General features: G+C 42.3%; 2 protein-coding genes across 5 annotated transcripts; one reads left to right on the top strand and one right to left on the bottom strand.

Annotated features, from left to right (window-relative positions):
* The first annotated feature begins 1,370 nt into the window (after positions 1–1,370).
* washc4 (WASH complex subunit 4) lies at positions 1,371–12,398 on the top strand. 2 transcript variants are annotated; one of them, XM_084018061.1, is made up of 33 exons: positions 1,371–1,511; positions 2,135–2,274; positions 2,374–2,427; positions 2,508–2,573; positions 2,964–3,009; positions 3,119–3,186; positions 3,277–3,359; positions 3,556–3,598; positions 3,697–3,800; positions 3,947–4,067; positions 4,205–4,328; positions 4,413–4,540; positions 4,641–4,801; positions 4,899–5,025; positions 5,302–5,427; positions 5,524–5,631; positions 5,729–5,875; positions 5,972–6,051; positions 6,518–6,623; positions 6,871–6,987; positions 7,126–7,294; positions 7,539–7,693; positions 7,799–7,873; positions 7,960–8,064; positions 8,180–8,314; positions 8,874–8,982; positions 9,078–9,144; positions 9,307–9,393; positions 9,734–9,881; positions 9,981–10,077; positions 10,213–10,409; positions 10,723–10,819; positions 11,021–12,398. In XM_084018061.1, exons 1-33 carry the CDS (start codon positions 1,451–1,453, stop codon positions 11,080–11,082), a joined length of 3,513 nt encoding a protein of 1,170 aa, XP_083874187.1. In that variant the 5' UTR covers positions 1,371–1,450; the 3' UTR covers positions 11,083–12,398. The 2 variants fall into 2 exon arrangements, with proteins under 2 accessions (XP_083874187.1, XP_083874186.1); XM_084018060.1 differs by having other exon boundaries at positions 11,018–12,398.
* Positions 12,399–13,249: 851 nt separating this feature from the next.
* On the bottom strand, positions 13,250–19,352 carry cnot2 (CCR4-NOT transcription complex, subunit 2). 3 transcript variants are annotated; one of them, XM_084018074.1, is made up of 15 exons: positions 19,229–19,352; positions 17,943–18,071; positions 17,762–17,852; positions 17,431–17,578; positions 17,131–17,313; positions 16,915–16,994; positions 16,406–16,531; positions 16,045–16,169; positions 15,794–15,911; positions 15,276–15,432; positions 15,112–15,173; positions 14,462–14,511; positions 14,265–14,365; positions 13,926–14,070; positions 13,250–13,797 (listed from the first exon to the last, which is right to left on the bottom strand). In XM_084018074.1, exons 2-15 carry the CDS (start codon positions 18,057–18,059, stop codon positions 13,711–13,713), a joined length of 1,590 nt encoding a protein of 529 aa, XP_083874200.1. In that variant the 5' UTR covers positions 18,060–18,071; positions 19,229–19,352; the 3' UTR covers positions 13,250–13,710. The 3 variants fall into 3 exon arrangements, with proteins under 3 accessions (XP_083874200.1, XP_083874201.1, XP_083874202.1); XM_084018075.1 differs by having other exon boundaries at positions 17,762–17,831; XM_084018076.1 differs by lacking the exon at positions 16,406–16,531.
* Positions 19,353–19,665: the final 313 nt, after the last annotated feature.

The following is a 19,665-nucleotide window of genomic DNA, read 5'->3' as shown; positions in this document are numbered from 1 at the left end:
TCAAAGCAAACTTCTGTTATACTAGATGTGTTATTTCGGTCCTATGAAAAATCAAGTGTGCAAACTGTGGTTTGTGGAGAGCTTGGCTGTCGCAGAGTCATCTGATGGGGCAGATTGCCTGCATTATCATTCTTCATGCCTGTTTACCATCGGCAACACTGAGGCTACGTTGTCTGACACTGACAATGCTGCTCTTTTGGAATTCCTAGGAGGTGACCAGGTACCAGCTGAGGCCATCAAGTTGTGAGCAAGGCATTGTATATGATATATAACTTGTTTTTAAACAAACTTTGTTTTCAACCAAATGTATCAGTTATATACTCTGAATAACCTGCTTTATCCTGTGGGTGGGGAAATGTTTAACTTTAAATACAGTGTGTGGAAATACATAATTGTATAATGTTAAATATTCATAGTCAAGCAACTTCTTGAAAGTTGAACCCTTAAAATGGTCTGAAAAGTTACAAGCACCACACAGTTGTGAGTCAAAAACATATAAATCCCTCAAGCCAAAGTTATTTATAAGAAGTACTGTATGCAGAAGCCCAAGGGTGTCTAAAGGGAGCATGGTACATCAAAACAAACACTGTCTAATGAAAGGATTTCTGCAGTTCTACAGGTACTTCAAGGTCACATTCGATGGGTTCAGGACAAAATAACAAATCAAGAGAACATTTTAATTCTCATATCAAATACATTTGTAATGTTGAATGTCTCTCGGTGTGTCTCCCTCTCTCCAGCATCTCTGCTCACACAGATACTGCTACGATCAATGTGTTACTTAAGTATACATTTCAATTTGATAGTCTGAGCCACATTTGTTCAATAGTGATATAGACCAGGAAAAAGTGCCTTACCTTTAACGCAAAACTATAGGAGAAGAAGGCATCTGTCTATTCTGACACTCCACGGCTAGCCGTGACTATTCCTTGTGGATTCTATCGTCCTCTGAATGGTGTGCAGACTCTTCAGTGTGACATTACCCTTACTCCCCCTTACACACACACACACACACACACACACACACACACACACACACACACACACACACACACACACCACATGACTCCCTCACTGCCACAATCATGTCTAGAACATGCATATTCAAATGCGGTGGCAGTTATATAACACAGACGGAAGGATACTCACACACATACTTCACAGTTATTTGTTAAGTGCAGTCCAACGCTGATGCAATGTTATGGTCTAGTTGTCATGATTGTTGTTGTTTCACATCAGAAATCTATCTATCTATCTATCTATCTATCTATCTATCTATCTATCTATCTATCTATCTATCTATCTATCTATCTATCTAGCCTAGTCACATCGTCTGAACTCCATTTCCCATGAGCACTAGCGGCCATTCACAAAAATCATAAGACCCATCATGGGACAGTGTAGCCCCACTCTATAACAGCAGTGTTTTTGGGTCACCGACGCCGGCAGTATGGCGGTAGAAACCATCGCCCCTGACTGGGAGTTTGACCGTTTTGACGACGGTTCACAGAGTAAGTACGACACGTAACTACGTGCTAAACTACGTTAGCATCCAGCGCTAGCTTCCGCTGCTAGCAGGACGCTTGGCCGCTGGGCACCGTCTATTTGCTGGCACGGAACATATTGTTGCTGTCAATTGCAAACAAATGCTCGCCAAATATTGACACCTTTTAACAGTATTTCACGCAATTTGCTTGTTTTTAACGTCGGTGGTACCCAGTCCGGTTGTAACGTGAAAGGGTAAAGTCGCAAAATAAAGCGTTAGCTAACGTTAATCACCGCCATTAGTCACAGCGCTACAGCTGATCAGTTTGACAGCCTGACGACACTTGAGAAATAATGACAGTATGAGCTACTTATGAAAACAACTACATAACTAGCAGACTGTCACGCCAAATGCCTTTTAATTAAAGCAATGTTTTCCCCTATTTCCTGAGATGACGAAATGGGTATGGAAGTTGATTTATCGTCTATTTATGTCTTATAAAATCCACATGGAGACCATAACACGAGACATTATTATTGATTAAGAGAGTACAACTCTTTACTGTACTGTTAACTGCTAACTAACAACAGTGGTGTTTACGTCATCAGCCCTGCTGAAGTGTCCTTAATCCACCCCCCTCTCCTGCAGAAATACACACAGAGGTTCAACTGAAGAACTACAGCAAGTTTCTGGAGGAGTACACCGCTCAGCTGAGGGGGATCGAGGAGGCTCTGGATGACTCCATTGGAGATGTGTGGGACTTCACTCTGGACCCCATCGCCCTGAAGGTAAAAAAAAAACACAAAACTGAAAAGAAAAGATTCACATTTTTACCCAATATAACAACTTGTGCAACTTCCTTCCCACTACGTTCTACTCTCTTTCAGCTTCTCCCGTACGAGCAGTCTTCCTTATTGGAGTTAATTAAAACAGACAACAAGGTAAGTAAAGACAAACAGAAGTCACATATCGTATGCAGTTTTTCCTTTTTTTATATAATGACTGTTATTTTGTGTTGCAGGTTCTGAACAAAGTCATCACCGTTTATGCTGCTCTCTGCAGTGAAGTGAAGAAGCTCAAGTATGAGGTATGAGGTCAAAACAGTGCACTGTCGATCATTGGGGTCCAACAAATGTCCCTCCAGAAAACATTTGCAAAGCTTTTTTTTAATAAGGTATTTTAAATGCGTCATTGTTTACATCCATGCTTGCTACCCTGCGGTCGTCCTCGTCTGCCTTTGCTGACGCATCGCTGCACATCTTGGCGTGTTGATGCTACTTGCCGATCGGTGGAATAGTGTGACATTGACAGGGTTCTGTATGGTGCCGCTTGTGCACGAGATAAACAAAACGGGGATCACACATAGGGGAAAAAAAGCTCCATATCACTACTAGGTCCAATGTTGGTATCCCTTGTTTGTGTTGTGCTGTTGGAAAGAAAATCTGATTATACGTCCTGATTTTATGTTCTCTTGCAGGCGGAAACCAAGTTCTACAATGGCTTATTGTACTATGGAGAGGGAGGTAATATGTCAGATGTTACTATTTACTTAAAGCTACATTTGCCCCTAGTGGTACAAAGTAATTCTTAATCAATTGATAAAAAACAATAAGACATGCTTTTGTGCTACAGTGTCTGACACCAGCGTGGTTGAAGGAGAGTCCCAGATTCAAATGGGCAGATTTATCTCATTCCTTCAGGTAGGAAATTAATACTTTCTGTCGCAACAAACTGCCTATAATTTGAAACGATGAAAACAGTGATTGTTTCTCTCTTTTGCCCTTTGGTAGGAACTGTCCTGTTTTGTGTCCAGATGTTATGAAGTGGTTGTCAACATTGTTCATCAGCTGGCGGCTCTCTACAACAGCAACAAGTAAGATCCGTCGACTGAAGCAAGTACTGCTACACAGTAAACCTACTGTGTTCTTGTTGAATTGGCTCGACTGAATGTTGTCAAAAGAGCTTTTGTGCAAAACAAAACAACAACGTACAGACTGCATTTCTGGTTTAAGTACTTTTGGCTCTGGTGCAATGTGTGACAAAACTTACAAAAGCATTTCATATCACAGGGGTGCCACAAAAATCATTGAGTCGTCGGGTGTCCATTTCCAGGTGGGTTTTGATATTTGATTAGTTTTATTGATGTCTTCTCGTTCCATCATCTATCAAAATATTTGTTTACCCTGATTGTTTTGTGTTGCCTTTTGCAGATCGTGTACGAACACCTCGGAGAGTTATTGGTGGTTCTGCTCACACTCGATGAGATAATGGAAAATCACAGCACACTAAAAGATCATTGGAAGATGTATAAAAGGTAAACACACACACACACACAGCAATGAATCACACCTAATCACTCCTACACACTGCCGCTTTTAAACCAGATATAAATTTATGATGCATTTCACCATTCTTGCTTTAATATATACAGTCTTATATAATTGTATCCTCCTTTTGAAGGTTACTGAAGTCTGTGCACCATAACCCTGGGAAGTTTTCCATTCCTGAAGAGAAGCTGAAACCATTTGAGAAGCTCCTGCTCAAGCTTGAGGGGCAGATGCTGGATGGCATGATACTGCAGGTGACGTCATTTCTGTCAGGCCCTTTATGTTGTAAAATTCATTTTCTGTGAAGTGCGAACATGAATTTCTTTCACTTGAGTGAATGCATTCATGTCATCTGAGCACCATTAACCTGACGTTGACATCTGTGTGACAGGCCTGTGTGGAGCAGAGATTCGATGATCCCCGGGAAGGAGTTGCTGTTGCCAAAAACAGTGCCTTTGCCGAGGAGTTCGCCTTCAACATTCGCACAATATTCACCAATGTTGAGTCCAAAATTGGTCAGTTTCTATTCTCAGGATAGACTATTTGCTCTTTGCTGCAACTTCAAGTGATTTATGTCGGCGTGTCCTTGTTGTTTTCAGGGGAACCTTCAGAGATTGACCAGAGGGATAAATATGCTTGCGTCTGTTGTCTCTTTGTCCTCCACTTTCACATCTTCAGGAGTGTTGACAAAAAGTTCTACAAGGCTCTGCTTGACATCTGTAAAAAGGTAGCGACAGCCCTCACTCATCTTCACTTTCTTTTTTTTAATCTTGCGACAGTGGAAACATCCCAATAATGTTTTTTTTTCTGTCTGCTTCTTCCTCCAGGTTCCAGCTGTCACTCTGACTGCAAACATCATCTGGTTTCCCGATACTTTCCTCATCGCTAAGGTCCCGGCTGCGGCTAAACTGATGGATAAGAAGAGTCTGCAGGCCATCAGAGTGCAGAGAGACACGTACCTCCAACAAAGAGCTCAGACACTCACGAAGTCAGTGGGGTCAAAGATCAGTCACGCTTGTTTTGTTTAAATCTCACTTTTTGAAGGTTTGCTGAATCTCATGGTTTCTGTTGTCTCTTCTCTTCAGGGATGTGCAGTCCTACTACGTGTTTGTAACTTCCTGGATGATGAAGATGGAGTCCATCTTGTCCACGGAGCATAAAAGTGACAAGTTGGCAGATGACCTGAACAGCAGGTGTATTGTATTTGTGCAGGTAAAGACCGATGTTTTTATCCCCTTACAAGGCTCAGTAGCACCAAGCAGAACAGGATGTGGGATTACAAAGACCAGCCCATCATCATGTCACGTCATTGTCTTTTTTCTATATTATACGTCATTAAATCCATTGTAAACGCATTGATTATCCTAAAAAATACCTGTATTTGTTATGCAAGTACGCTTCTTAAGAGGCATTTCACGATAAACGGACAACGGAAAGCCTTTTTACATTCAGGTTTCTGTCTTTACTAACAGTTCCTCTTTCTCAAAGGGCATCCTGTACGCATACAGCATCGGCACCATTATCAAAACCACGATGAACATGTACATGTCGATGCAGCGGCCCATGACCAAGACCTCTGTCAAAGCTCTGTGTCGACTGGTTGAATTGCTCAAGGTGCGTTCCTGTGTGCTTTTTTCACCAGTGCATTGTCTGTCTGTTTGTTTGCTTGAGTAAAAACACTAATGCCACGTGATGCGTCTCTCCCCTCAGGCTGTGGAGCACACATTTCACAGGCGGTCCATGGTTGTAGCTGACTCCGTTTCACACATCACTCAGCAGCTGCAGTCGCAGGCTCTCCACGCCATCGGCAACGCCAAGGTCAATACAAACACACAAATAACGTTATTGGTATTCAGTATGTTCAAACATATGGGTCTACATTTAATATGCCGCTGTGTGTTTTTATTCCCTGAAGAAAAGGGTGATCTCTGACAAGAAGTACAGCGAGCAGCGGCTGGACGTGCTGTCGTCTTTGGTGCTGGCAGAAAATGCTCTGAGTGGACCGAGCACGAAGGAGCGCCGCCTAGTGGTGTCTCTGGCACTGTGTGTCGGCACTCAGCTGGTACGTCGGGAGAAGCCGGTGGAATACACAGAAGACACTTCTGTTTGCTCCTAATTCACTTCATTCTTTGCTTGACATTGAAATCTCTTATTTTAGAAAACTTTCAAAGACGAGGAGCTGCTTCCGCTGCAGCTCGTGTTGAAGAAGCTGGATCTGATCAGCGAGCTGAGTGAGAGGTGGGATTTCTTTTTCTTCTTTTGAGTGAAACATTTCTAGTCGGTGCAGGACACCATCTGCCAAGAGCTGGCAAAGTGATTAACCCTCCAGGCAGCAGAAACACTTCTAGAAGTTGAGATGCTGCCACTTTGTGTGGAGTTTGTGGGGAAACACAGCTTTTAACATTTCATGTAATACACAGTTGTTGTGCTGTGAAGTCTGATTGGCAAAGAGCTTCCTCGTTAAACAGACTATAACCAAATCATGAGGGTGTTTTCATCTCAAATACTCATGCATGACTTTGGCATCAATTATATGTTGACACAAAAATGTTTACTCCGACACATGGATGTGAATGTTGGACCGTCAGAACTGTGTATAAAATTCTTGGCTCAAATCCTTTCATGTAAGCAGTTTGATGTTTTTTCTTTGACCTACTTTAAGAGTCTCTAGACATAAGACTGTTTTTCCTTTTCCCCCCCTCAGGGTCAAGCTGCAGTGTGACTGTAGTTTCCTTTACTGGCACCGAGCTGTTTTCCCTATCTACCTAGATGATGTGTACGACAACGCCGTGGACGCGGCCCGAATGCACGTAAGCCAACTGGACTGATAACACGCACTCTTTCTTTGAGATGTTTCTTTGAGATGTCATTTTAAGGGCAAACGTACATCGCTGAAGTTTGGATTTACTGCTTTCCAAACACCTAGACTGAATATCTTCATTATACAATTGTTTATTTGTTCATAGCTTCATTTGATCTGTTTCTCTTCTGCTTGTGTCTGATTGGCTGCTCCTGCGTTCCGTCTTATCGGATGACGTCTGTGATTGGCCGGAGTAGTACATGTTTAGTGCACTGAGGGACAGCGTGCCCTCCATGTTGCACGCCAAACACATGGAATCATGTGACCAGCTTCTGGAGAGCTACGACAAGGAGATCATGGATGTCTTCAACGAGGTGAGAACACATGTGGAGTATGATGAAGATGAAGTAGCCAGATGAAATGAGGAGGAAAGTGTTGGGATAATTTGATTCAAATATTTTTTTCCAAATCCTTAACATTGGTACTTCTTGTTCTCATTCTAACGTTTCTAGCACTTACTGGACAAGCTTTGTAAGGAGATTGAGAAGGACCTGCGTCTCTCTGTTCACACCCATCTGAAGCTGGATGACAGGAACCCTTTCAAAGTCGGCATGAAGGACCTGGCTCACTTCTTCTCCGTCAAACCCATCCGATTCTTCAACCGCTTCATCCTTATCAAAGGTGATGGGAAAACACAGACTATATCAATCCTATTTAGTTTTACTTCCCATTATCCCATTATTATTTTTTTTATAATTTGCATTGATGTGAAATAATCTAATGCAAATTCGAGTGTAAAGATTTTGTAATAAAATGACAAATGAAGAGGGCAAATATGGTAGAATATGTGCGATATCTCACCAGTAAACTGTGTATCATAGAACTAAGTGTAATGCTGACACCAAATATTTTTTTATTTTTGCAGCCTATGTGACCCACTACCTGGATAAAACGTTCTACAACCTAACCACCGTCGCTCTGCATGACTGGGCCACCTACAGTGAGATGAGAAACCTCGCCACGCAGCGCTATGGCCTTATGATGACCGAGGCACACCTGCCCAGCCAGACCCTGGAGCAGGTCTGTGTGGTTACATGGTGCACGTGATGGAGGTAGAGGTGTAAATGAAAGAAGTGAAGGTGATAAATGGTTGATTAAAATGGATCCCCGGTGTGTTCTCCTCAGGGTTTGGATGTTCTGGAGATCATGAGGAACATTCACGTTTTTGTCTCGCGCTACCTTTATAACCTCAACAACCAGGTAAGAAATGTCGCCTCCATATTTATTAAACGTATCTTTAACCAAGCCATTTTCTGTGCATTATACATGTTTTTACTTTTCAATAGATCTTCATAGAGAAGGCCAGTAACAACAAGCATTTGAACACCATCAACATCCGTCACATCGCCAACTCCATCCGGACACATGGCACAGGCATTATGAACACCACGGTGAGTTTACAACAAAGGCAGTGACCATCTCTGTTTGGGTTTATGCCTCTCAGATCTGGGTGTATAAAGTGATTTTTGCCTCACCTGTTGCACATCTCCTTTCCTCTTTCATCAGGTGAATTTCACCTACCAGTTCCTGCGGAAGAAGTTTTACATCTTCAGTCAGTTTATGTACGATGAACACATTAAGTCCAGACTCATCAAGGACATCCGCTTCTTCAGAGAAACTAAGGACCAGTCTGATCAGAAGGTAAGAAATCTAAATTCATTCATTTATTTCATATTGCAGGGTTGAACTGTCAGGGAAATTCCCTCAAACCACTAGAAAGACGCACAGTTGGCAACGCACTGTCCATCCGTTTGGCAAGCTGACCTTTGTGGTTTTTCAGGGAACAGAGAACGTCATTGTCATTAGTTAGCAAAAGCCAAAGGATACTTTCAAAACAAGCCCCTCCAGACGGCATCTGTTTCCCATTAAAGACACACATCCTCTGTTTGAATCTTTGTGTAGAAGACAGAGTTAGTAGACTTATATAGTAGACACCAACTCAAGATTTATGATCAACTTCACTTCCACAGAACCTTTCAGAAAATGTTTAGTTTGTTCAGCTGGTTGTAATAGCAGTTGAGCTTGAAGCTGAAATTCAGACACTTTCAGGGGGATTTCAGAGGCTTTTCTAGATTTTCTGTTCTCGGAAGCAGTTCTGATCAAAAAATACTGCGTTTTCATGTCAGCAGGGACAATAGCACGGCTCCCTGCCAGCAGCTCTTGTTCAGCTATAGTTATCCATGTTTTATTTGTGTTGAAGTATCCATTTGAGCGAGCAGAGAAGTTTAACCGTGGCATCAGGAAGCTGGGCATTACTCCTGAAGGACAGAGCTACCTGGACCAGTTCCGACAGCTCATTAGCCAGATTGGTGAGGAAAAACACATACATGTGGATCTGTTCTTTGCATATAATCTTGGGGTAAAAATTGTGTTGGTTTACATTTTAATTTCTGTTTTCTTTCAGGCAACGCCATGGGCTACGTGCGTATGATCCGTTCTGGAGGCCTCCACTGTTGCAGCAGTGCTATCAGGTAAAATAGTTATTAGAGTGCTGCTTGTGCATATTTGTGCTCCCTTGCAATGTTAATGTGAAGATCTAGGGCTGAATCTGCCCGAGAACGTCTCTGAAATGCCTGATTAACTGAATACATAGTGTTAATTTTAACCAAACATTATGGCTGTGTCATCTCAAGGTTCGTCCCCGACCTGGAGGACATAGTCAACTTCGAGGAGCTGGTGAAGGAGGAGGGACTGTCGGAGGAGACCGAGAAAGCTGCTAGGTAGGGCATTTGAAAGTAGTATCTATTATAATTTCACATGTGTGCTCTTACTTCAGTGTTTGCTGAAGATAATGTAGTAATTATTAGTTTTATTTGTTTTGGTGGATGTGGGATTGAGGTTGATCAAATTCACCTGTAGGTTTTGTAGAAATGTAGAATTTAATTTTGGCTTAATAGTTCTGTAGCACAAACGGTTGAGCTTCAGTTGTCTACAGTCAAATAATGTCTATTTATACTGAGTGTACTTCCTTTTTTACACCTGCAGAGGGCACCACAGCCATAACATGTAAATGAAACAGCACTTGTTTGCTCAGTTCTTCTCAAATGTTGTCATTTTCAGTGTCCTGGATTCAGTGTTGGGAGATCTGACCAGCAACTCTGCCGAGGGGACGGAGTACTTCAAGATGCTGGTGGCCGTGTTTGCTCTGGAGTTTCGCAGTGCCAAGAACATGCACCTGAGGAACTTCTACATGATTGTACCCCCACTGGTGAGTGTCGAGACCTTTCATTTCTGTCCTACTATCTGTTTTTTCACTAGCCTATTCAGCACTTTCAGCAATTGATTGCACAACAAATCTCTCCCATAGACGGTGAATTTCGTGGAGCACTCCATCAGCTGCAAAGAGAAACTCAACAAGAAGAACAAGACTGGAGCTGCTTTCACAGACGATGGCTTTGCTATGGGTGCGTGGGCTTCAAGGAACAGTGTGTCAGGTTGATTATTATAGGCAGAAATGGCACACTTGTGCTGCTCTTTGGCTGTTGACTGACTTCCTCTCTGCTTCCTCTCTATCACCGCTCTGTCTCTCGCTCTGGCAGGTGTTGCGTACATTCTGAAGCTGCTGGACCAGTATCTGGAGTTTGACTCTCTGCACTGGTTCCAGGCCGTCAGAGACAAGTACAAGAAGGAGATGAACGCTGTGGTGAAGGAGCAGAGCGTCCAGTCTGCCAGCCAGGATGAAAAATTGCTGCAAACTATGAACCTCACTCAGAAGAGGCTGAATGTCTACCTACAGGTACAGTCCCTGTTGGATTGTCAAAGAGAGATCAATACAACAACCCCCTTTCAACCCCCTCTAACAGGGGGAATGTTACAAAGTAGACTGCAGCGATCTAGTGGGTTTTAATGTACGGTCATTGCCTCCATGATCTGTGTGACGCTGCTGCTGCTGCGTGTTTAAATAAGCAGGTCAAATCCAAAGAACACACTGTAATAACAAGCTTCCTGTTGTTTTTACAACTCCATGGTGCACCTGTGCGTTTCACCTCATCCTGACCCGATGTAGAATAATCGTTCACCGGCCTCTTTTGTCTCCCTTTTCATTTCAGGAGTTTGAGCTGCTCCACTTCTCATTAAGCAGTGCCCGGATCTTCTTCAGAGCGGACAAGACTGCAGCCGAGGAGACTCAGGAGAAGAAAGATAAAGGTTTGGCAGCGTTGGGAAGATTAATGGAGTCTTTTTAATTATGCAGAGCCCCCTTGTCACACCCATTCTCTTCTACGGGCTTTTTGTAGATGATTTTTCATAGAAAGATGGTGCTCTGATTAACGAAGGATGAGGTCAGTAGGTCTTTATCCTCCTTTTAGATCTCAGAAATAACTCACTTGCCATTCTTTCCACCAGAAGAAGGTGCCAAAGCAGGAGGTACTTCAGCTGTCACAACCTGCACTGAACCAGCCTCAAAGTGATGCTCACTGTGAGAACAGCTGGTCAGTGTTGACCTGAGTACTGTACGTCGACGGGGAGACTGCACCTGGCCAGAAGAGTGAGTGTGAAGAGAAGATTTCAAGCTGCCGACTGCAATGAAATGTTTGTGTGTAGTTCAAGGACGAACGGCTGGAAACTGGATGAAACAACACGACGACTGAAGGATATTGTTTCTCTCTACGTCCCACAATAAAGCAATCATCTTTATGACAGAAAGACTTTGTACTTAAAGCGCTACTGCAGGAAGTGTTCCATCAATCAATGTACCATCCCCACAGCTTTGAAGTGTTTGCGACATCCAATACATCCAGTTTGAGTTTGTAGCATTTATGCAAGTGACTGCAATTTGATTTCGGTTGTGTAACGAGTGCAAGGTAAAAGAGACGGCTTTCCTTTGCCACACTGCCTTTTTAATATTTGTACATCCAGTGTGGACGGACTGGATTATTTTTCTACAGTGGAAGTCTCAGCTATACGTTTGTCCTCTGCTGATGAGAGATGAATTCAATCCATGTCTGATTTAGAATACGTTTTGTTGCTACATCTTTGTTTGTGTTCAACCTGCTAAATTGTGATTGTTCATGGCCTTTAATGGCAGCTCTGTTCTTAATGCCTCTGTAGATTATAGCACAGTACTGTGGACTCGAATGTTTTTAATGCATAATCTTTTAATGTCCGGATGCTGTATTTGTCTGCTAGTTTTTTTGTTTTGTCCATTTTACACATTGTATGAGTTATGGTATGGATGTGCCTTTCTAAACTGTGGATACCGGATTCGATAACCTAATTAATATGGAAATAATGCATCTTATACACACGAGATTGTTGATCTGTGAGTGTAGCATATTACAAAGCATTTTTTTTTCCTCCACTGGAGATCATTACATTTTAGTTTCCCAATTTTGTATCAATCAACATGTGGTACATGTGAAAATGAGGCCATAGTTTGGTCAAAATGACATTCCATGAATTGACTTGCTTTAAGATTAAGTTCTTTGAAGGCTAATAAAACTTGCACTTTCAACAGAATTGAATGTGTCTAAATTGTGTTTTTGATGAAAGCCTTTAAACTCAGTTGATATACTGTTAAAAGTTGAGTAGATTACATCTTCAAATCATGTTCTGCTTGTTTAACCTCAAGCAAATCCGTACATTATAATTAAATCTGACTCCAGGAAACTTAATGAAGGATCCCTGACTTTAAGAACGAGCAATAAACAACACGCACGCAGTGGTTCAGGAAAGCCTTTTCTGCTTTAATACAAAGAAAAGAAGCTTTTGACTTCAGAAAATACAAGATTGGTCTGTTTTTTTTCTCCTCAATTTGTCATTTTTTCCGTTTCCTATGAAATGCTGCTGTTCACTGCTGTTCAAACAGCTTGAATTGTAATACATCCCTTGTTTTGCATTGGACTCCAAACTTGGCAGATGATCTCTCCGTTTATCCTTTCTACGTTTTTTTTGTTTGTTTTGGCTGAGAATCAGGCCTTTCCTTAAATGACATTTTAATTTTGTATTATTTTGATGTACAGTAAGTGCCCGCAGTGCCATGTGACACCCTGTCCAGCAGATCCAGAAATGTCCTGTTGCGTCCACATATTGGATCCATGCTCACCTCATAAAAACGAGGTAAAAGGCAGGGCAAAATTACTTCCAAAATATATGTCATATATATATATATATATATATACACACATATATATATATATAGCAATCATATATACACATTCGTACATACATATACTAAGTTATGTGATGCAAAGAAACAAAAAATGTACACATTTCTTACAAAATTGTAACAAAGACTGGAAAGTGTTTTGTTGGCTCTGGAGCAACGTCATGTAGCTATTTAGCCTCTGCGAGGATTTGTCCACATTTGTGGAAACCAAAGTAGTCTCCCAGATTTGTGTCCATGTCCAACTGGCACAGAACTCGGACACGGACAGAGGGAGAATATGAGACAGGAAACAGTTTGGTGGAGCAAATACAGGAGGTTGGAATAAATGTAAATAGAAGGAAAAAGGAAAAGGGTGAGATGAAAAGGGATGCTTGTGGAGAAGTTGCATGAACTCCCCCCCGCCAACCCAAAACAAAAAATGGAAAAGGAAAATATATCAGGGAGTGTTGACATAAAAAAAAAATCACAAACAAATTTTGTGTTCTTTTATTACTAAATATAGTGCAACAATAAACATTGCATTTCTTTCACCCTTTCGCTTGCATCTGAGGATGTTAACAGTCCTCGCCTTTTTTCCTGTTCTTAACACTTGGCGAGGCGTAAACCTTGTTCTGTCATTGTCCTGTGCCACAAGGTCAGTCCTCCTTTCTAAAAGAAAACAAGCTTCAGATTCAGAGACGTAAACATAACACAGACCCTGCTCAAAACTAGACAAAAAAACAGGAGGAACTTAAAGAATAAAAACAGAACAAGTGTTGGTGTTTTGGGCAGCATGTAATTTTGGAAAGGCAGGGCAGTTTTGATGGTGGTGACGACCCCCACAGTCAGATAGTCAAATCCTCGAGGAATAAAAACCAAGCTGTGTGAACCACAGCGCCCCTCAACAGTGTTGTGTGCAGGAACCGCTGCAGCCCTCCGGACTGGTCGGGCCTTAGAAGGCCTGCTGGGCTGGGTTGTAGTTGAATGTGGTTGGCACGTGAGGCCTCTCTTCCAGCTTGTCATACTCCAGATGAAATTCCTTAAAAAGACGCAAACACAACTTTAACATGATGGGAAAGGCTCTACTCCACAACAAAGGTCATTAAAACATGATGCCACTTCATCAGGTGGTGAAACGGGAAAGAAAAAGAAAAAACAAAATCCTACCTTGGCTACTTTCCTCCAGTTAAGACAATCAAAAAAGTAGTAGGTGCCCCTCTCATAGGTGTTGGTCTTCAGTGTAGGCTCCATGCCAGGCGCCCTTGTTATCCAAACCCGCTCCTCTTTGTGGTACCGCCAGTCCCGGTTGAAGCTGGAGAGTAAACAAGGAATATGAACCTCAAAAACCACATGAATCAAAGTTTCACTCAAAAGAAGGGATATATACGACGACTATGGAGCTTTATCAACAATGTCCAGATAGAGAAACATATGATTAAATGTAGATGGAAGCTTCTCTGTGTGAACTTAATAGTAATGACAGTAAACATTTGGTGAAGTACTCACAGCTCTACTGCTGCCAGGAGCTGTAGCAGGTCTCCACCATTCATGTAGTACAGGTAGAACAACAGGTCCTCCCCATATCGTGCCAGTTTAATTGCAGCCAACTGGAGGCAGGACAGTGAAGAATGAGGAGAATTAGTTTTGCACCATCCGAGGACTGCAATTACCTATTGTTGCACTGTTCTGAAGCTCGTAATTACCTTGTCCCTTATGTGGATATTTGTCAAGTATTCAGACGGAACGTGGAAGTCTGAAAAGGCAAGGAAACGATTAAGAGTGACTTAAACACGTCATCTTAATTGTTAGAAGACTTTTCTCAAATTTGAGGTGTGTGAAGATTCATGTTGTTTTTTTCGCAGCACCAAAACTGTGAATGTTTTTAGAGATCAGCTCTTATTGTGTATTCAAAACGTGCCCTCTTGGAATTGTCTGCCAGCATACTTACAAATCATACTTTTAGTTACTGTTAATAGAAATAACAGATTAACCTTATTTATTTATTTAAGCTCACCCCTCATCTCCCCTTTGGTCTATATTTACAGGCAAATAAAGCAGCAGCAGAGTGCAACATGAGTGCTCATGCTTTCAACCTTGATTTCAGTAGATAATAATTGCTGATTGCTGGTATTATTTTGATATTTATACACACATCTGATCACACCGCCCTGCCAGGGAAGTGCCCGATTAGATGAGGAGGTTTCACATGATTCCTTACAACCTGTCTGTCATCATAAAAATGTCTGGCGCTCTGAATGCCAAAACTTGAAGGCTATTCAGGATCACTAAATTAAGATAATTACAGAGATAAAAAAAGTCAACCTCCTCCACATAATTCACGTGAATGTCTTACCAATGTCTTGAGGTCGACATGGTGATGAGGCCCAAGGAGAGGCGAACTTGGGGTACAAGTTTCTGTCAGGGAAAAAGTTGCAATGAGTTCTTGCCACTATGAACCGCAAAACATAACATTTGCTAGACACTAAGACACTATTCAGGGTAGAACAGCCGTCTTACTCTGGTGAGTTTAAGTTGAGTCCCAGTGTTGTGAGGTCACTTCCTAGCGCCAGATGGACCATCCCCGGATCGGTCTCTGCTGCCCGGATAAACGTCAGCAGGCCAATCATGCCGAATTGGTCTGTCACCATTCCTGAGGGAATGTTCGTCACCCGACCTGCGGCGGCGGGATAATTCAGAGTTCAATAAGCCGCTGAAACTGGGCTGTGAACTACAGTCAATACTTACTGTCAATACATTACCTCCACATTATTAACCCACACTTTGTGCACGCATTGGAGAGCAAACCAAGCCAATTATTTATTAACAACTGGTGTTCACAGACAGTCTAATGGAAAGATGATGATGATGGTCTGTATCATACAGAACGTATTCTTTTGGTTTCCTCACTGCAGCCTATCCCATAATTATCTAACCCCAAATGCAGGGTAGAGAGCTGACTGCCTCACCCAAGTTGTGCGATAAAGAAGGGATGTCTCAGTGGAATTGGAGCGATACGATTGGCTGAGAAGTCTCACCGTCGGGCAACACCTGGATCCCTTTCTTCTGGTTGTTGTTCTGTGCTGAGGTCGTCTTGTCTCCGGGGAACTTTGGCCCATCTGCATTTGATGTGCTCTTGCTTGTGGAGTTCAAGTTCTAAAAGAAAACAGAAAGCCCGTTTTAAACATAAAAATAAAACATGTGAATTAATATAAATAATCATCTTTGACAGAAAAAAACTGACGTTTTGCCAGATTGTGTTGTAGAGATCTCAGTGGCTCACACTTACCGTTTTGCTGTCATCGTTGTTCAACGTGGGGTCCTTGTAGTTTGGGCCAGGCAGTGCAGGGAAGTCCTCGTTATGGATGGAGAAATCCTGTGTCTGTTCAGTGGATGGCTTCGTCACCATGCCAACTTGATGATGATGAACACAGTGAAGCAGAGATTATAATTCCCCCAAGGCGTTATGAGTGGTAAATCACAATAAAACGGTATCAGACGCTATTCTTGTTTCTGTGGACTTAGATGTGCATTAAAAGAAAGCTGTGGCTGCGATTATGAACCCAATCAGGAAGCTAATATTAATTTCCTCACTGAGGGAAACCTACTTCTTATAGCTTAATGACACTTTCTCCTGCCTAATGGCCTACCATAAGGAGCCCGTCCGGTGAGTGGGTTGAGCACCGGTGTTGGGTTTCCGGTCCCTTCTCTCCGACTCCTGTCTGCTAACGCAGGGAAGTCTGACAGATCCAGTCCCGTTACATTTTCACTCCCATCTGCAGTAACAGGAAGGTAATTAATTTAACTTACTAACAGCTAATTTGTATTGTAGTAACTCTCCTGTTTCAGTAGTCAAAGATAAATCGTTACAATGTTGTCGCCTTAACATTTTTCTTTCACAAATTTTTACTCTGACCTTTTGCTGTCTATTTCTAAAAGTGGTTGTCCCTCCTGCTTCAAGAAGACATCGTTCACTGCATTTTACAGTGAACATGTCTTGTCATGACAACAGCTCTGTTATTGTGCAGTAAGGTGTATTTATGAAATGTAATCCTCACTGTGTTTCCTGTCAAAATAGATTTGTGTGCGTGTGTTTTTTTAAAATAAAAACCCAAACTAATGAGCCCTTGGTATACCCACCTGACTAAAACACACTAACCTGTGCCGTTGAAGATGTTGCTTGATAACGAGTTGTTCATCCCAAAAGCTTGATTGCGGTTCATACCAAACCCCGACATGCTGCATTGATAAAAGTAAAGCAAAACAAAAGAAGAGGTCAGCTTCAAAACATCCACATTCTTTCAAATTAAAAAACATCTATATCAGAAAGAGCAGCTCTCTAGAGGGATGAGAGAGTTATGCAGAATCTGTCTACCTGTTTATGGTGAAGGGCTGGCGTGCTGGCTGCTGTTTGGGCATACAGATGATACTGGGCGAGCTGCGGTTGGGGCTGCCCAGCCCCGAGCTGCCCATACTATTGGTCCTGCCGCTCATCCCAATACCTTGACCGACCTGAGAGTGGTTCAACATGTTTCTTGTGTTCATCGGCAACGTCCCCCTGTTAAAACATCAGTCCGACTTAGTCAAGCAGCAAGTGTTATTTCTATTTCTAGGTATTATTTATTGTTATAAACCACACAAGTACGCGCCAAACGGAGTCTGCCTCCATACATACCTGCTTGGTGAAGGAGGAGTATGGAGGGACATGGTGGGGACCCCTGTCGTCGGGGTGATATGACTTGGTAGCTGCGTGCCTTGTGTTAAATTTCGATTTAACTGAGGCGTACTGTTCCCCATGCCCCTTACCGAGAAGCCGAGGGCACCTGCAGAAAGCGTGAGCAAAACGAATATTGTCAGACAGCCCAGAGAAGTTTCCCCATTAATACCCGTTATCTAATCTGCACTCATGCCCACACTATTAAAACACAGGATTTCATTTTACTCCAAACAGGTTACATATGAGAAACCTGCTACGTGACAGTAGAAAAATAAAATAAAACACTTACTTTGTGGACCGTACAAACTTGCACCAAGCTGCGACAGCTGACCCGATGACGGCGAGGGAGAGGACAGCATCTGAAGGAAAACATTTGAGGACTAGAAAGAGTAAGATAACTAGAAAATACTTCCTCTGGTATTCACTCAAGAAATGAACAGAAGTGCGTAGAAAATGTTGACAAAACTCACATCTTTGTCCGACCGATGTGGAAACATCGACGGCTGGCTGTAGTACATGCTGTCATCGGTGAAGTCATTATCGACCACCTCGACGAACTCTACAAATTTCTTTCTAGCACCAAACATGCCTTTTGTCACCTGAAGAGAGAGCAGAGTCGTTGTTAAAGATGTGCAAGGCAAAGAAGTCTGACAACAGGTGAGCAACTGGACAAACACGACTAAAATGTTACCGCAAAGTTCACATTCCCAATATAAATAAACCGATTTCCTTCAAAACCTATAGTTGAATATATCTCCATTAGTCTTTATGTTTCACCTTGAGTTATTTCAATGATGTACAACCACTTTTTTTTTTACAATATAATTGGCAGCATTGCATAAAATTCTGGATCAGGTTGTTCCAGCACTTCACTGACACCACACAACCCTTATATTAAATCAGCTTTTTATACAGGACGTGATTTACTAGGACTTTAAATCAAATTAAAGTGTGGCTGCATCATCTCCTTTCATAGTAAATCACAGTGACATTTGACCTCTTGGGGTTTTAAAATAAAGTTCTCAACAGTGTGTGTGTGTGTGTGTGTGTGTGTGTGTGTGTGTGTGTGTGTGTGTGCACACATATTGTAACGATGCACACGCACAATGGAAAAACATGTTGAACTTCTATAATCAAATAAACAATTCATAATCTATAACCTGAGTTACATATTTGAGGTGGAAGCATAACTAACCGTTACGTTTCTCCCCGGTAAACTGGTGGGCATTAGCGTGCCTTTAATACTGAATAGTCACCGAGTTTGACACAATTGGGAAAATTAACAGCAGCGATGCTAATATGCTAGTTAGCCGACACTAGTGTAGTTAGCTAACGCTAGCAGGCTAACTGCTCACAATCGGTTTGTGCTAGCTTAGCTAGCTTAACGTTAAGTTCACAAGTGGACTCCCGGAACAAGGAGTTGCGTACCAAAACATAAATACACCTTTCGACTCGTAAAAAAACACCTCGACTTAGCTACCAACCAGCAGTCAGTATAAAGCAGTAATTTGGGCCCTCTCTGCCTCCATATATCCGCAGTCAGCTGTCCGTTTTCTCGGCTCACTTATCGCTCCGTTTGCAGGCAGCAGCAGCAGGAGCTCCCGGAGCAGCAGCGACAAACTGCTGGAGCTAAAGGCTAAAATTACGCTCCGTATCGAAAGGAGAGCGAAACGGAGACATAAATCACCCGCGCCGAATGCTTAAATGTGAACCGAATTGATTAAATACGATTAAAAAATAAGTAAAATATCCTCACCGCATCAATTTCCCTTCTCTACGTTAGATCCAAGATGGCTGTGTGTATTCTCAATCGAAAGAGGGATAGCCTTTACCCTCTGACCTTACAACCTGCCGACCACTTCCGTACACAAAACTTAACAATGTCAGAAACAGAAAGTCCGTCGGTCCCGCGAGCAAACCGTCACCAAAGAACAGAGTAAAAAAACCCGGGGGTGGGAATGATGTACATTTAGATGCGAATATGAATAAGGACATCGCAGTAAAGCCTCTGCCTCCCTCCTCTGATCATAACGTGTACTTGCATTCACATGAGAACACGGTGCTGCTGGGCTTCAGAGGAGGCCTCTTTTAATGATTAATAATAATGTCAGGATATTCAGATTGAACTCAGGCCCTCAGGATTGGCATCAAGGTCGTGTTTTTGCATGGGATTTACCAACCAGGCAAATAGGG

This window comes from Eutrigla gurnardus, assembly GCF_963514095.1.
Source record: "Eutrigla gurnardus genome assembly, chromosome: 9".
Classification (NCBI taxonomy): domain Eukaryota; kingdom Metazoa; phylum Chordata; class Actinopteri; order Perciformes; family Triglidae; genus Eutrigla; species Eutrigla gurnardus.
The sequence above is the reverse complement of the archived record's forward strand: the minus strand, read 5'-3'. Positions and strand labels throughout refer to the sequence as shown.

Coding starts and splice junctions, on each gene's coding strand:
- washc4 (XM_084018060.1), top strand. CDS start 1,451: ATGGCGGTAGAAACCATCGCCCCTGACTGGGAGTTTGACCGTTTTGAC. Junction 6,988..7,125: donor TCATGGATGTCTTCAACGAG/GTGAGAACACAT, acceptor TAACGTTTCTAG/CACTTACTGGACAAGCTTTG. Junction 10,820..11,017: donor TCAGGAGAAGAAAGATAAAG/GTTTGGCAGCGT, acceptor TCTTTCCACCAG/AAGAAGGTGCCAAAGCAGGA.
- cnot2 (XM_084018074.1), bottom strand. CDS start 18,059: ATGTTTGGTGCTAGAAAGAAATTTGTAGAGTTCGTCGAGGTGGTCGAT. Junction 16,532..16,914: donor CAACATCTTCAACGGCACAG/GTTAGTGTGTTT, acceptor CTGTTACTGCAG/ATGGGAGTGAAAATGTAACG. Junction 16,170..16,405: donor CACCGGACGGGCTCCTTATG/GTAGGCCATTAG, acceptor ATCATCATCAAG/TTGGCATGGTGACGAAGCCA.